The 17,798-nt window shown below is 41.4% G+C and overlaps 2 protein-coding genes across 2 annotated transcripts in view; both read right to left on the bottom strand.

Annotated features, from left to right (window-relative positions):
• The window catches only part of LOC310707342 (carboxypeptidase B-like), a 60,063-nt gene extending 52,954 nt beyond the window's left edge, over nt 1-7,109 (bottom strand). The window contains exons 1-2 of the mRNA XM_083504418.1: nt 4,320-7,109; nt 2,399-4,120 (exon numbers count right to left, since the gene is read on the bottom strand). The gene's annotated coding sequence lies outside the window, so the exon portion shown is untranslated. The remainder of the gene's footprint in view (nt 1-2,398; nt 4,121-4,319) is intronic.
• Nucleotides 7,110-7,337: 228 nt separating this feature from the next.
• Nucleotides 7,338-17,798, bottom strand: part of AGTR1 (angiotensin II receptor type 1) — a 44,710-nt gene continuing 34,249 nt past the window's right edge. The window contains exon 2 of the mRNA XM_083504506.1: nt 7,338-10,422. Coding sequence (XP_083360632.1) covers nt 9,285-10,373 — 1,089 coding nt within the window. The 5' untranslated portion in view covers nt 10,374-10,422 and the 3' untranslated portion in view covers nt 7,338-9,284. The remainder of the gene's footprint in view (nt 10,423-17,798) is intronic.

Below are 17,798 nucleotides of genomic sequence, written 5' to 3'. Positions count from 1 at the left end.
AATGATTACAGAAATAAGCTCCCTTTTGCCATGTTTCATTTTAGAAATTGCCCACAGAAGAAATCGCCACTTGAACCCTGAATTTTCTGATTAGATGGTGCATTTCCTCCATTCCACCCAAACTCTGTGTTCTCAAGGAATGTCCGGATTGTGGGGGATGCCACCGTGGTGCCCACAGGTTAAAGGTAAAGGTAAAGGGACCCCTGACCATTAGGTCCAGTCGTGGCTGACTCTGGGGTTGCGGCGCTCATCTCGCTTTATTGGCCAAGGGAGCCAGCGTACAGCTTCCGGGTCATGTGGCCAGCATGACTAAGCCGCTTCTGGCGAACCAGAGCAGCGCACGGAAACACCGTTTACCTTCCTACCTATTTATCTACTTGCACTTTGACGTGCTTTCGAACTGCTAGGTTGGCAGGAGCAGGGACCGAGCAACGGGAGCTCACCCCGTTTCGGGGATTCGAACCGCCGACCTTCTGATCGGCAAGTCCTAGGCTCTGTGGTTTAACCCACAGCGCCACCCGCTCCCTTACATGTGCCCATAAAGGCCTTACCTGCCACCTGCAGGTGTCTCTCCCCTTCCACCTCATGGAAATGAGGCTTGGAAGAAGCATTCCCTTGTAGCCCACAGGGTAAGTGGCGGTTGCGGTTTGTTTATTGCCTACAAGAGTTTCTCTGGGCCCAAAATGTTTGGCAGTCTCTGCCTTAAGAAATCCTTAACAGTTGAAATAGGAGATGGAGAACCTGTTACTGGATTCCAACGCCCATCCATTTGGCTAGCAGTCAAGGGATCTGTCGTACAAGATCTGGAGGACCACAGGTTTCACACCCAGTCATATATGTAGGAGTCCTTAGACTTGATCCCAACATTCTCCAAACGAGACATTTCCTGAAGCAGAGCTGGGAGTGTCTTCTGCACAACACCAATACACTCTGTTCAAGATGTGTCATTGGAATGGTAAGGATCTGGTTGTGTCTAAGTACCATTCTCAGGGAGGCAATAGGAAGGATATGGAGAAAGAGAAAGAGAAAGAGAAAGAGAAAGAGAAAGAGAAAGAGAAAGAGAAAGAGAAAGAGAAAGAGAAAGAGAAAGAGAAAGAGATATAAACGTATGCAGATTCTCTGTTCATGGAAATCATTGTATTCACACATATAGCCCTCCCACTGATTTATGTTTATGTGTGTGTGTGTGTGTGTGTGTGTAAGTAACAAAGAAAGCTGCATGAATCCAGACAAAAGGATGCTATTTTGACTTTTTGCATCTGACATGAACACTTCTAAGACCACCAATGGATAGAGCAGAGATGATGCAGCAAAATGGCCTATTGTTTTGTAAATACTATGCACAATGCCACACTATTGGGTCCCTTATGGTTAACAGAAATAATAACAGTTCCTTTGACGAGACTTGCTCAGTTTCAAAATAAGCAGTGTTTATTTCAATAAAATTCACAATTCATATAAAAAGTATGAAATGATGCTCACACCATATCACTAAAGAGTAGTATGCAAGCAATGTCCATTCTCTCTCAGTCTGTATTTGGAACAGCTGGCTTTCATTGGTGGTTTATATTTTCACAGTGAAGAGCTACATTCTAGGAGTTTGAAAAATAAAGCAGCAATATACCCTCTACTGTATAAATAATGGTGTGTTCGGTTTAACTCTTTTATAGCTTTTGCCGTGGAAGGAAAAAATCAACTAGTGCAGCAAACATATTCACTTTAGGAAAAGATTTGGGCCTTTTCAATCTTGGTTAATATTTCTCTACTTGTTCATTATGGCGTCACTCAACTGAAGATCAAGTCTCCACTAGCAGGATGGGCAGATAAGCAATTTCCAGCAGTTTCCACTTCTTCTTCGCAGTCCTCCTGCATGCCCCTCTACTCCAGAGACCCTCCATAGTAGTTTGGGGAGGGGGCCCAGGGGGCGGCAGGGCAAGGAGGAACAGCTGAAAATTTCTTACCTCCTCTATTAGGAGGAATGTTGTCAGCTGCAAGATGCAGCTGGAAGAAACCCTGTGGCTGTAAACTGAATATTTAAGGAGTACACTTGGATACCTGAAGCTCTGCGTAAAAATGAACTTCCCCTATCCTCTTCATTTCGGAGAAATTCACTATAACAGAAAATATTTGCGCTTTGTCAGAAAGAAAGAGGACAGAGCTAAAAGAATGTGCCATAATATAGGGTCTCATCCGATGCTGCAGTGCAGGTAACAGAACTTCCTCTCCCTCTTCTGTCCCTTCCAGCCTCGGTGCACCCCCAAAATCAGCTCTAGGGGGTTGCGGGTAAGGATGGGCAAATTTGCAAATTGCAGGTTCTTTTGGTTTTTTAAAATCCGTTTCTCATTTTTCCAATCATGAAAACATAAAATGGGCCTGCTGGATCAGGCCAATGGCTCACCCAGTACAGCATCCTGTTCTCACAGTGGCTGGCCACTTCAGTTCTCCTCATATACACATGATTTTGCGAATTTGTTTTTTTAAAAGATACAAGTCTCCCTAAAAAAAACAATCAGCAGCATTTTAGTGCAAATTTATCCCAATAGGTACATTTTTTGGATGCAATTTCCCCACAGATAATGCATTTTTAGATGCCAGTTTCACTAAAATATGGATTTTATACACACTTTACCCCAGTATATGAACTTTATGCACTTTACCTGGCTGGAGAAATGCGTTGCAAAATTCAGAGAAGTGTGCATTTTGGAGGATAGCTGTGTTTTGGTCCATGTATTATTTCAGAAGTGCAAATTAGCTAAGTTTGCCTATAAATGTGAACTGCATCAAATCCCCCCTGATCCCCAGCAGTTTGGGGACCTCTAGAACAGAATTTGCGGACTCCATTTGGCTTAGTAGAAGATGCCCATGAACCAAAATATGGATGGGAACTTTAACTGAAATCAGTTTTTAATTTCTTTCAATAGAGCTGCAACATTTAATCCTGGTATGGCGAACCTTTGGCCCTCCATATGTTCCTGAACTATAACTCCCATCATCCCTGACCATTGCTAGGGCTGATGGGAGTTGTAGTTCAGGGACAAAGGTTCCAAATCCCTGATTTAATCAATCAGTAGCTATATTTAAAATTTTTTGGCTGGATTAAAAAGCTGCTCCCAATAAACTGTGCATTTTAATGGTTAATTCCTTTAAAAAGAAGTACTTATAAAAAAGATGTACACGACAGGCTCATTCTTAGAAATGGCAGTCCTTTTGCGTCAGTCCATCATTTTGAATGGGTCTACTCTGACTGACTAAATCAGATATCCTGAATGTTCAGAATGACATATATTTGAGACTTACAATATGTAAAATAATTAATAACTTTAGTTGATAACAGAAGTGCAGGGAGGAACTTTTCATTTGAACACTCCCCAAGTTTCTTTTCACTTTTCTTAACTTTAAATGAAAACACCAGTGCTGCTCACTATCAACAGCAGGAAATAAATATTTTAAATGTATTGTTACACATGGTTTCTATGTGCACTATTTACCTTCTATGGATAATACCATCAGAACCACTCAACACATGATACAACACATAGAACATATCATCAAGAAACATACACGGTTCAGTAGCTATTCTCATACAAGTAGACAACAGTTAACACGATGACATAACTTATGAGTTGCATTTGCAGAAAATATGCCACTGAATATATTTTGCATTTGGTTCACTTTGCTTAATGCTGAAATTCATGTGTGATTGTTCACTGTTCGAAGAAATGTAAAGAAATGTATATTAAACCATCAGGGTCAATATGGTGCTTTAGTGCCAAACAAAGACACGAATGTGAAATTAAAAACGTTTCAATTTTCAAACCTGTGATTTTCATGGCTCGTGGCCTTTATCACTAATTTGAGTTAGCAAGGCGTATACTTCAGAAGTTTTAAACTATTTTCTCTGTGTGAATTTCCTGTGTTTGGGCACCCCCAGATTCTTTTTCACTGCACTTATTAATTCAATGATGAATGGCAACAAACTCAACTAATCAAGGGACGTTCTAGAGACAAGAAAACAAAGTGATCAAGTGATCCCTTAAGTGCACAGTGACTCTAGCAGCCGCATAGAAGAGCTGTCCCATTCACTTTAGTAGAGGGGGTGCAGTAGAGCTCCAGGCCTCCACTGAAGTCAATGACAAAATAAAAAAAATTCCTTCCAGTAGCACCTTAAAGACCAACTAAGTTAGTTCTTGGTATGAGCTTTCGTGTGCATGCACACGAAAGCTCATACCAAGAACTAACTTAGTTGGTCTTTAAGGTGCTACTGGAAGGAATTTTTTTATTTTGACTATGGCATACCAACACGGCTACCTATCTGTAACTGAAGTCAATGAGTAAGCCACCAAGTAGAGAACATCCATTGAAGTGAACGTGGTTCCTGGAATTGGAATTGCTCTTCTTTGTTGGGTTTCCAAAGGAGGGCAGATCAGCGTAGACTAAACATTTGCAATTTTCCACAAGTATCATGGAATTTTTGAGTAGCTTACTACTACATGTTCCATAATAATACAGCTAGAAAAGCAGTCATGATTATCCTTTGAAATTTCAATACATCACATGAACAATATATTTCACAGCTTGTATCAATATAGGGTGATATTCCATGTTAGTCACACTTACAGCAGACCCATTTAAATAAATGGGAGTTGAAGTCACCTAAGACCATTGATTTTAATGGGTGCACTCTCAATATGATTTAGTTGGCTTCTACCCATAAAATGTATATGATAGACAGTTTGTAGTAACACTTTTTACACTAAATACAACAAAATAACACCACAAGATAAAAGAAGCTACAGGTGTTACCATTTTGGTGTCACATTTATAGAACATGAAATTTAACTTTGGGTTCCTTGAACGATGACAGTTCCTATATACAAAACGTGTAGAGGAAGATATTAAAGTAAATGTAATTTATATATACTCCTTTAGGCATAGTGTTTCCTGTACCACCAAGTGCTATCCTTTAGTAATTCAGTCTATTCTATGAATATATATTTATGATAAAGAACATTAAATCCAAGATTGGAGAAAATATGCTCCGTCAGATGAAGCTTTATTATACAATAAATAGAAATAAATACCTTTATTTACAACTTCAGCAAGCCATCATTTAAAAAGAATTCTGCCAGCAGAAAAGAAAAGCTTTATTTGGGTTGGATCCAGACCTGCCCTTCCCTGAACCGAAGGAGTCATTGCATTTTGGAAGGGACAGAGATCCAGCAAAGGAAAGGACTGAGGAGATTTTTGCCACTCCCTTCTCCCCAGCACCCTCTTCCATGTTGTTCCAGGGGGGTCACTGGCCTTCTAGAATAGCTTTTCAGCTGGCACAGTATCAGCAAAAGCTACCTCCTGCCTTCCTCCAGTGGGAGAGTCTGGATCCAGCCCAGACTGGGGAAAACCTTTTCTGCATTCTTGGCAAATGAGCCATCCATTAACTCTGACGTGACGGGAACATGAAATTGAGAAGAAAAGTGTTCATGAGCATTGCCATTGTGGTGGTAGCTAATGAGCTATGCACATAGGACTACCCTTCTCATGCATTCACTGTCCTATATAGCAGCCATTGCTGTGGCCAGTCACACTTTCCTGAAGAACTGTGATCACACAGATGGTTACCATCTCATGACATCTGCTGCCCAGTTTGATCCAACCTCCTCTGCCTTCTAGTCCTGTGTACTAACTGCATGATGAAATTCAGTAGGGCGAACAATGGCTGGCAACATCCCCCCCCAGGTTTCTGTGTTTTCCCCTGAAGTACTACACTCCCTCTGAAATTGAGTGGGCAGGGGACCATTTTGGGTTGGACTGGTTTGCTAGTTTAGTTGGGGGCAAGAGCATTTTCCTTAGCAGTGGGATATCTCTCTCTCTCTCTCTCTTTTAAGCCATAAAACTCTGCAATACTGCTGCCTGTGTTGGAGGTGGGCTTTCTCTCTTCTTTCCCCCATCCATATTTCCTCTAGTCCTTTAATAAAAGCAGCAGCAGTGGGAAGTATTGTGGTAGCCACAGCAAGAGCTCCACCCACTGCTACGTAAAAGCATGAGAGTGTGCATGGCTTTGAGGAGAGGACGGCATTGGGATCCCACCACTGTTGCCATAATCATAGGTAAAGGTAAAGGGACCCCTGACCATTAGGTCCAGTCGTCGCTGACTCTGGGGTTGCGGCGCTCATCTTGCTTTATTGGCCGAGGGAGCCGGCGTACATGTGGCCAGCATGACTAAGCTGCTTCTTGAGAACCAGAGCAGCACACAGAGACGCCGTTTACCTTCCCGCTGGAAGGTACTACTTGCACTTTTGACGTGCTTTTGAACTGCTAGGTTGGCAGGAGCAGGGACCGAGCAACGGGAGCTCACCCCGTCACGGGGATTCGAACCGCTGACCTTCCGATCGGCAAGCCTAGGCTCTGTGATTTAACCCACAGCGCCACCCGTGTCCCTGCCATAATCATAGTTGGCTCTAAAAAAAAGAGAGTGCTGCTGCCAGTTGTAATGGTAAATGGCTCTCATGTCCCCCCAAATGGCTCAGCCTCTACTATTTAGCAAGGAGGGAACTGTTCTCCCCGAGACCCTACATGAAGATTGTGCTGGTGAGCTGGGGACGGCCAGTTCATTGCCAATGAAATGTGACTTGGCTTTATGTTCCACTGAAATCAGTTGCTGTCTATCCTGACTGCTAAATGCAACCTCCATATTCTACCATTACTTTAAAGCTTACCCAACCTGGTGTCCAACAGATGTTGGAGACCACAAGTTCCACCATCCCTGACTATAGGCTTTGCTGGTCAGAGCTGATGGAAGTTCTAGGTTAGAACTGGAGGGATAGGGAAAGCTGTACTGAAGACACAGCAGCAAGGCAAGGCTATCTCGATCTTGCTGTGATTGTGATCTTCCCAACAGCTGTTTGGTTGCCCAATGATGGAGACAGGTGGTCCAGCTGGAAGGATCCTAATCTGTTGTGACATTGACAGACAGCAAAGTTGCCTGTGATCCAGAGCATATTTAACTTTTTTTTTTAAGACTGGTAATGGGACATATGCATTATTTTCTTTCGATTGTACACAATATGTCTGTTTTACATATTTAAAACAATGCAAAGTACCGTATTTTTTGCTCTATAAGACTCACTTTTTCCCTCCTAAAAAGTAAGGGGAAATGTGTCTGCGTCTTATGGAGCGAATGCATGCTGCGTAGCTATCACAGAAGCCAGAACAGCAAGAGGGATTGCTGCTTTCACTGTGCAGCGATCCCTCTTGCTGTTCTGGCTTCTGAGATTCAGAATTTTTTTTTTCCTTGTTTTCCTCCTCCAAAAACGAGGTGCGTCTTGTGGTCTGGTGCGTCTTATAGAGCGAAAAATACGGTATATGCGCACATATACAGCAATAAGGAGCATTGAAGACTTGTAACAGCTGCTGATGGGATATAAAGTAGATGCGTATAGTTTGCAATCAGTAAAATAAATCCATCTGATTTCGGTAGACATTGAACCTAGCAAACCACATTTCTTTCTTTCTATGAACACCGAATCAGTTGCATGGGGAAAAAATCCTGAAGTCATAGTGCAATCTGCTGTACTGCTTAAGGATGCCTCAAGCCCAGGCACACCTCCTAACTTCCTTGCAGTGCCCACGTTGTATGTTTCATGAGCATAATGACACATTTCAGGCAGTTGGCTGTGCTATAACACAACAAATGTACACAAGTCTAAAAAGTGTATGGAAGATTTAGGGGGGAGCTTCCCCCCCATTCTCCATTGTTGTTGTTCTAAAAATAGATCAGCATGTGCAAAAACCAGAGAAAGGAAATAGTGATGGTGAGATCTCAGTCAAAGCTGTAGATGAAGGCCAAATCAGATTTTTAAAAATTATGTATATCTGCAGTGATGGAGAAGGGGTGTGCCAAAGACATCAGAAAAAGTTTGGTTTAATTGTGGTGAGGTTAATACCAGTTTGGGGGTGGACCAACATTTGCAAAAAATAAAAAATAAATTAAGAATGCACCTAAGTACAAATTAAGCGTAGGATCCACTACAGGGGTCTGTGTATTCTACTTATAGGATATATTCTGACCAATCAACTGAAATCTAGACAGTGCAGGCATGCCCAAAATATTCCTATTGCCTGAGTTTATGAGGACCCAAATTCACATGTGAATAAACAGTTTATGCATATTCACTGATTTGTCCTCAGTCTAAATCAGCAGCACTTCCTGGTTGACACACTTGACAAGAAATCAACCAGGAATTGCCCAGGGAGGAGATCCTGTTCCCAAAACATTGGAGCAAGTTTACACATATAAATTTCCTTAATGGATCAGTCCCACAGATACAAAAGGATGCTACATGGAGTAAAGCGTCACCACTCAGGATGATGTGCAAGATGGTCCACATTGGATTGGGTAAATTTGGTGAACTTCGACACCAATCACAAATCACTTCCTCACCCAATTCTTCTACACATATGGCCTCTACTCTCAAAACTCTTTAGGGCCCATATTATTGGAAGGAACATTTGTCTTATATAAACAACAAATAGATATCGTTCCACAGAAGTCAAGTGCTGAACATATATCTACAGAATGAAGCACTTTTCAATGGAATTTAGAACACAATTTTATGTGTTGCATTTAGTCGAATAGGTAACAAGCGTAATCTGAAAACTGAAGCATTTTACACATATGTGGTTTCATTCTACTTCAGATGTACACTCCTGCCTTATTTGAAAATTACCTCCAAATGTATGCTCGCCCAAGTTTCCTACTGACACTAGAATGGACTTTATGGTGTATATATGTAAATGTAGCATAGGTAGATTCTGATTACAATCAATTAGTACATATGACATATAAATTCACATTCTTGAAAAACCTTGTGACATTTACTTTGCTTTCATCAGCCTGAAAACAGGCCTTTCTTATGTCTCCTGTGTAATAGGCCCCCAAAGGCAATGTCAGAGTTGCTTGTGCATGTTCAAAGCAAATCTCAGAGCCTTGATAGAATGAATTGGACCACACTCCCTAGCACATTTCAAGAGCTCTTCCACATACTATTGTCCCCCAAGCTTTAGGAAGGTAGGCTGATGGTGAATACCTCAGCTTACTTACTTTCATTAACATTTGCTGTAAACAACCAACAATCTTCTTCACAAGACGAAACGAAAGGCCACTGCTTAGTTTTAATAGGACAATGTGTCTCGGATGGTTAAACACTTAAAGCTGTGGTGGTTGGGACTCTGGGTGAACATCACTGTGCTGGCCAACTAGGTTGTGGAAAACGTGCGCCGCCAAGTCATCACTCAGTGTCCAAGAACCCATTTTTGGGGGCTGTTAGGATCAAGTTTTCCGAAGGCCGATAGGAAAGAGAGGACATCTTTGTCGTGAAACTAGCGTGTCTGACATTGTGGGGGCTGTATTTCAGAAGCTGGAGGAAATATTTCCTGAAGTTCTTTCCAAAAAAGCCATAAAAGAGGGGGTTCAGGCAGTTGTTAAAATACGCTAAGCAGATCGTGAAAGGCATGGCTGTATCCACAATGTCGATGATATTACAATCGGTGATCACACTGAGTTGAATCAGCACATCCAGAAAAGTGAATATTTGATGAGGAACCCAAGAAAAAAAGAAAAAAAGGACAATTGCAACAATCATCTTGAAAATATCATCGTTTCTGGTCTTGTTTTTCTGAATCTGGTATGCTTTCTTCAGGGCTTTCCAGATTAATATATAGCTTGTTAAAATGATCACGAAGGGGATCAAGAACCCCAGCATGTTTTTTGATAAGCCCAATCCAACTTTGAGTGTCGTGCCGTTGGTTGTGTTGGAGGGGGTCTGATACCGAAAAGCACATACCGTTATATTTTCATTTTCGATTAAGTATACGGTACGGTGGATAATCACAGGCAAGCTGGCAAGGGCCGCCATCAGCCAGATGATGATGCAAGTTACCCGGGCAACAAGCATCGTGCGCTGAAGCCGGGACTTCATTGGGTGCACGATTGCCAAGTAACGGTCAATGCTGAGGCACGTCAGGAGAAACACGCTGGCATACAGGTTGAAGGTTGCTGCAGCCGAAGCTAACTTGCACAAGCCACTGCCAAAAGGCCAGCGGTATTGCATGGCGGCATTGGCCGCCCACAGTGGCAAAGTCACAAGGAAACACAAATCAGCCAGAGCTAAATTGAACAAAAAGACACTTGCCACAGTTTTCAGCTTCATGAAGAAGTAAATAACAATCACCACCAAACTGTTTCCGAATATACCTATGATGAAGATGATGGTGTAAACGGTTGGAACAACAATTAGCATGTAGTTGTGCCTTCCCAGTGAGGGGCAGTCCACGTGAATTCTTTTCACAGTCTCTTCTGTGGACATATTTAGGAGCATCTTGATAAGTTCAGGCAGAGGCTATTTGGAAAATTAATTCCAGGCTCATCTGGGGAAGAAAAATGAGAATATTATCACTACTGTTTTGCCTTTATATATTTTGTGTGTGTCGGGAAGGACTTGTTCAACAGTTTCTTAACAGCAATTATGGTAGATGTTTAATACTCTAACTACATTTTCATGAATTAAATTCCGTATTCCGGAGAAGCCTGCATTATGCTCCAAATATTTAACCTAGTACTTTGATTTCAATTGTCATAAGTTATATCATTTGGGTAGGGACCAGTGTTCACTGGAAAAGTACATGGCCCTAAATTCAATCCCTGGCAACAGTTGTTTTTGTTTTAAAAAAGAATAAGAACAGATTCACACTATACATTTAAAGCACTGTCCCACCACTTGCCATGACTGTTCAATGGCTTCTCCCAAAGAATTTTGGGAGCTGTAGTTTGTTAAGCATGCTGAGAGTTGTTAGGAGATCGCCTTCCCCCTCCAGACCCACAATTCTTAGAGTTTCCTGCGAAGAGAGATTGATTGTTAAACTACACTGAGAATTGTAGCTCTGCAGATGGGAGACAGGGGTCCCCTAACAACTCTCAGCAAATGGCTCCATAGCAGTTTCCTAGCTAGCAACCAATTTTGGAAAAATGGATAGCCAACCCTTTCCTGCCACCTTTCAGTAGCTTTGCAACTTGTGGAAGAAGAGAATTCCCATAAGTTGGAATGCAAGTTGGAATCACTAAAATGACCTTTGGGGAAAAGTTTATTCTCCTCCTTCCATTGGTCCCCCACCCAGTCATCATTTCCATAAAACACACACACAGAGGGAGAGACTACACAGTAATGGTGGGTTACCTCACAATGTTATTGTATCCCACTTTGTCACAGATCCACAACAATAGTGGGAAAGGGTGTTTGCTACTTCTTACATTCGTGAAGCAATTCTCAGTATTGCACTGCATGTCTGCCTCCTGCCCTTAGGTTGGTACATCCAACGGGAATCCAGGCATTAAGAGCTATGCTTTAGATCGAGGATGGGAGACCTGTGACCTTCCATATGTTGTTGAGCTATAATTCTCATCATCCTTGATCAGAAGCCATGCTGGCTGGGGCTGGTGGAAGTTGGAGTCCATCAACAATTGGAGGGCCACAAGTTCCCCATCCTTGTTTAGAACAATTTTATATCTATCATAATGACTTCTTGAATTTAGGTATATTAATGTTTTCTTGCACTCTACAAGAACAAGGGACTGACTCAGTGCTTTTTTCCCTGGGGGTACGCATACCCCTAAACATTTTGTGAATCTAAGTTTGGTCTCATTGAGGGGCAGTATTTCAATATGAGTAGGAAAATGAGAGTACCCCTAAACATTTTTTTTAAAAAAAGAAAGCACTGGACTGACCTAAGTAACCTGGACATTACATCATGAAAAATGAATGAAATGTTGTTCTTTCCACTGCAGTATCTTATCAATGTAAATATAGCACAACTGCTAGATCCCAGATATCTTGGTGTTCTGTTTAGGTTATATTATGGATCAAAATAATCAGCATCTGAGTAACATTCATAGGCTATGTTTTGGCTGCTCACTGGAGACCAAGACAAACAACGCAATTAAATATGTTTTTAGTGAATCACTTAAGAGGTCGTCTTGGATCACGGAAGTTTAATAGCTGTTAATGAAAACAAAACCTCTTGGCATTCAGAAACTTGTCTATCTGAACTTACGTTCTTGCCAAAAGTTAATTTGTGTCTGATTAGCAAGCATATTGGCTTTATTCTTAAACTCACTTTAGGTATGCTAAGTCACTATGATTAAAATAAATATGAGCCAAAATCAATGAACCAAACATGTTTTCTTGCTGATTGTAATGGAATAATAGTATGAAGAAATTGTATATTTGGAGTGTGTTGCCTGTAACAGGAAAGTAGTTAGTTGTTCCATTGGCAGAAGCAGCAGCCATGTATTGTGAATTCACATAATATCTGTTCACATGACATCATACACCCTGTAATCACATTCCTGGTTGATGCAGGTTCAGAAGGGTCTTTTGAATAGTTAATAGGTACAAACTGAGTTGTACAGGATCTCAGAATGTGTGGACTGATCCTTTAGACCGGTGATGGCCAAAGATGGCCCTCCAGCTGTTTTGGTACTACAACTCCCATCATCCCTAGCTAACAGGACCAGTGGTCAGGGATGATGGGAATTGTAGTCCCAAAACAGCTGGAGGGCCACATTTGGCCATCACTGCTCTAGACATACAGTTCATACTTGTGTAGGGTTTGTTGACAAGGTCTGTTGAATGCATGCACCTCAGGGTGGGGTTAGTGGATACCAACCTGCCTTACCTAGATTCATTCATGTGAATGCCATGTCATGTGAATAGGACTTTAGTAAGAGATACATAAAGAGAGTATAATACTCAGCAAAATGAGCAGGAGGGTATCCTGAAGCAAGTAAAGTAATAGATACTACTATCTAAAGAGAGGGGCCCCTCTTAAAACCATTAAATCCAGAATTTAAAAATTTAGGGGTGTGCTCAACTAACTTTTCAATGGGTAGGCCCACTGAAATTCATGGTCATGACTAATGTAGGGCCATTAATTTTGATGGATTTAGTTAGTTAATAAAAGTTAGTTGAACACCACCCTTAGAATTGCCTAACTGCAGCACTGGTTGAAGCTATATTTATTCCTGGTTAGAAACTTGACTGCACTCTGTGATTCCATGGCTACTTGTTGTTTAATTGACAAATTGTGGGGGTGCAGTCTTGCAAAAGAGCATGTTTACTCTGAATATCTGCAATGACTCCTGGATATAATTCCATTATAGCATAAGTGTTGTTTCACAGAGGGCGAGTGCTACAGAATGCACTTATATTAGCTAAGGATCATTCAGTTTCTTAGGAATTGCGCTAGCACTGAATACCTAATTATGTGTAACTGAATATCAAACTTTTGTCAAGGACCACAATTTAATTTCCCCTATTCATGGGAAATTTGACTGTAAATTATAGTTTAGGCACCTCTCAGAAAGAATCTTTGTTATTTTTATGAAGTTTAAAAAGTTAGACAGATATTTTAAATGGAGGTTTCTCAAGATAATAATTCCTGCTTTGAAGAAATAAAGCAATATACTGACCACAGAAGGTCCCATTTTAGGGTTTTTAAACATGTGCAACATTTGACACATCCTAGTGCCAAAACTACTAGCCTCATTATTAATCAGGATTAACTTTCAGTTTGCCACAAAAAAGAATAAAGAGAATTGCCTTTCGGCAAATCATAAGGCTGCCATCTAAGCTCTATGATAGCACTTTAAGGAGCCATGGCTTGCCCCCTCCAAAGAATTCTGGGAGCCGTGGTTTGCTAAGGCTGCAGAGAGTTGTTATGAAACTCCCGTTCCGCTCCCAGAGCTATACTTTTCAGAGTGATTTAAAAATCAATCCTTCTTCAAGGGGTACTCTGGAAACTGTAGCCATATTTGAGGGGGGGGGAAATATAGGCTTACTTTCAGTGGCACTACTTGAGAATTAAGGATCCATTGGGTCACCAGCCTCTTTTGGCCAGTGGGCACAAATGGAATTTTGGGTGCATGGTAGAACACACTCTAAATCAGGGGTGTTTCTGGATTCCAACTCCCACCAGCCCCTTCCCAGAATGTCTGATGGTTGTGGCTGCACTCCAGCAACATCGGGGTCACAGGTTCCCCGGCCCTGTTCCAGACGATGCAGTAAATGAATTACCGTATTGGCCTGAATATAAGCCGCACCCGCAAACAAGCCGCACCTTTAAAATTCAAGGGCGGGGGGAGAAAAAAAGACAATACCCGAATATAAGCCCCTCCCTTAAAATTCCACAGGCACTCACACCCGTAAATGACAAATGTAGAAGAAAATCCTATGGGTACTAGAGAGGACCCACAAGTGGCTTAAACACCTGTTCGTAGCACCATAAATGCAAATCAATACCGCACTGTCAATACCATACCATATGTCTGTTGCAACAGAGATATCGTAAAAGCCAATTTTTGTAAAGTCACGAATTTAACATGCACTTTAACTTTTCACGGTTGGAATTTTTTTTTTTTGGGGGGGGGTTGCGCCTTATATTCGGGCCAATATGGTATTATAATCTGCTGAATAAAACCACCTTAGTTTGGAATTTTTAGGGCGTGTACTAAGAGGACCATGAACTTTCAGAGAAAGTATGCCACTGAGTTCCAGTTGCTGGGGGAAGGCTATAACTTTCATGCTCTGGTCACTTTCCTGGAGACCCCCGGTTGGCCATTATAGGAAACAGGTTCTTGTTTGGTCTGCTCAAGGAATCTTTGTATGTCCCCATTCAGATGTTGCCTATTTTAATTGCACAAGATAATATCCTTCAATATGTTAAGTCCTGAAACCAGGATGTGTGTCTTCCCATCCGTGCTCCTGTGTGAGTCATCTGATCCGCTTGAGACCACAAAAGACACCTTTCTTGAGGGGCGCTCTCATGGTGCCCCAAAATGTGTGTTTTGGGATGCTGTGTGAGATCGCAGCCCTGAAAAAGGTGCTTTTTCTGGGGTGAGATCTCGGTGCAAAATCGTGAGAGATCACAGCACCCAAAATTTTTGCCATGCTCTTGTGAGGAAAAATGGGGTGTCCTGGTTTTCCCAGGACATTTGGAGGGCATGCAAGGTATAGTGACAGCCTTTCTTGTTTGCTCATTAAGAAATACTATTTGGTATTGTAGATTCCTGGAACAGGACAGCTGTGTGACTTTCTCACGATAAAGTTTAAGTGAGATATTTTTGTAACCTTATCACCTGTATGACCTTGCCAAGCTATTTGTTTGAGGTTATATTACTTTGAGAAATAACGGCCAAGGGGCCCAGTGTCTAAGCTGCACTGAGGAGCTATTGCTAAGATCCAAATTGGATTTTTATAGTCAAGGGAACTTCTAACGCTTCCAAAGGTAGCACCGATAAAAGATGTTCCTCAGGAAATCCACAGCTGTTGCACTGGTATGAAAATCTGAAAGCAAGTGAAAAGCTTAACAACTGAAGCAGAAACACATCCTTTCTGAAGTGGAAAATCAAGATGGCAGCTACCACCAATGTGATGCAGCATAACAGCTTGGAACATACCTACGCCTTGCACTAAATTATCCCCCTTCCTTTGCCAGGAAACATGAAGATTTAGTTATAAAAACTGTAGCATGGAGATTTCTCCATTTACTGCAATGCATTTCATTTACATTATCACTAATCTAGGGAAAGTGCAAAATTTCTCTAGACAATGCATGAAAGACACTTAAATCGGGAGGAGGATTTGTTCCTAAGAGCCGACCAAACGATCACAAACATTTCACGGCTGCATTCTGGGTATCAGTGATAGTGGCAGATTATCCAGCTGCATAATTCTGTGCTGATCAAAATACCTGTGTGATGCACTCTGGATCTGTTCAAACCATCAATAGTTGTCCTGTATTTCATTGAGAGGTAAATTGCAGAAATTTGCATTCTGCAACAATAATGAACTTTCCTCCCCCCCCTGCTTTTTAAATGTTAGCTAACTATAGAAAAGGGAAAATAGTGAAATTGGCCTTGACCTTTTCAAAGATATATATAAAAACAACAGCTTTGTATTTTGATAGATCACCCTGTAATTAGTTATTATAATGAAATTAATTTAATGAGCTTTGCAGAGCTGTGCAGAGTCTACACAGCAATTAAGCAAGAACATAATTTAATTTGTGTTTTCCTTTACCAGGCTTCATATTTGCTTCTATTTCCCATCATGCTCCCATTTTGTTGATTAACTATAACAAATACCCTTAAAAAGAGGTCATAAAGGGAAATTTGCAGGATACAACCTGATCTTCTTTTCTTCATGAATGTTTAGAAATGCCTTAAGAAATGACAGTCCAAACTTTTGCACACTTACTACTAAAGAACAGAGATAGGCAAAAGTGTCAATGCTGTTTTCTAAATTTTTTAATCTTAAATTCAGTTCTCCATATTTCCATATCAGTTTTTAATGTGTGTGTTTGTGCTTTTAAAGTTCACATGAAAATATAGGCTTAATGCCATTTAGGTTTCCTACAGATACTTAATATTCAACACGGGGAGGCCTTAAATCTAAACTTGCTTGTAGAAACAAAACATTAAAAATATTGGTCCAGGGAAGAATAGTGGCAAAATGCCTTCCTGACTGAAGTAATAACTGCAGGGCTTCTTTTGGCTTTGGAACTTGTGAAATGCAGGCGAGAGAGAGAGAGAGATGTTACTGGATATTGCTTTCATTTTAATGTGGAACCAATGCCCCAAACTGATCTATATAAATGTGCTGCCTAGTCACTGTAACCTTTCAAAATCAAGCAGAAGAGTGGCCATTACAGCTAGCTGGATTACCAAGCTGTTACTTGCATCCCATGGTTGGTTGCTACTTGGAAATGAAGTTCTTCCAAATGCCACATCACAGCCTGAAAATACTGGGATGGACGCAGAGGTGCATCTGCCAGTGGAGGGGGATTTCCCCATTGGAGGAACTGCTTCTGGATCCAACCCACGGTTCTCTAAAGATATACGGTACTAGAAACATTCCACCAGAGAATCCAGTTAAAATTATTGTTGTGAGGGTGGGTTTTTCTTGGTCGTGGTAGAGGGTGGGAGTTAGGCTGTAGACACGAGTGTCTTCTAATTCCTGGATCCAGTAAGGGTTGGAATCTAATGGAAGATCCCACTGTTGAATTAGCCAGGCAAGGGCCACAATGACCCTAAGTATAAGTTGGTATAAGAAAAGAAGTTTGCTGTGTGCCAGAGGGCAAATGGGTGGCCTCCCTCCCTCACCTGGTGGGTCATGAGAAGGACGAAGACCAGAATTGGGTGTGAGAGAGAGCTGGACTAGAAGGAGGAAGCAGGCAGTAGCCAGGGAGTGAGAAACATGCTTGATTCCTGCTTGAATCCAAGGCTGTGGCTATGGGAGAAGAAAGACCTTCTGAGGTGTTATTGCTGTGAGCCCCTCTTACATAGTATATAAATAAACCATATATCATATACAGTGCTATTTTTCTAGAAAAAGAGGTACTGGAACTCACCATGAACGCCTTCCTTGTTTTCTTATTATGGCAATGGCGCCAACCTGAGAGGTGCCAGAACTGAGTTCTGGTGACTTACAGCTGCATATATATAATAAAGACACCACAGTGTTGTTGGGGGGAAAAAACACCCTATTCTATTTAAGGACAAAGGAAAAGTCTTGAAAGTTTGTGGCAACAATGCTGGTTCCAGTCTCACACTTTTCTGCCCTTGCCATTTATAGTGTTACAGTTCCTGTTTGATCCAACATTTTAAAGAGTGACTTTGTAGCTGATTGTCTGCCTCTTTGGCCATACAGTGGTACCTCAGGTTACATACACTTCAGGTTACATATGCTTCA

The sequence above is a fragment of the Podarcis liolepis genome (genome assembly GCF_965112155.1).
Source record: "Podarcis liolepis genome assembly, chromosome: 5".
NCBI classification, from domain to species: domain Eukaryota; kingdom Metazoa; phylum Chordata; class Lepidosauria; order Squamata; family Lacertidae; genus Podarcis; species Podarcis liolepis.
This window is presented reverse-complemented; position numbering and strand designations above follow the sequence as displayed.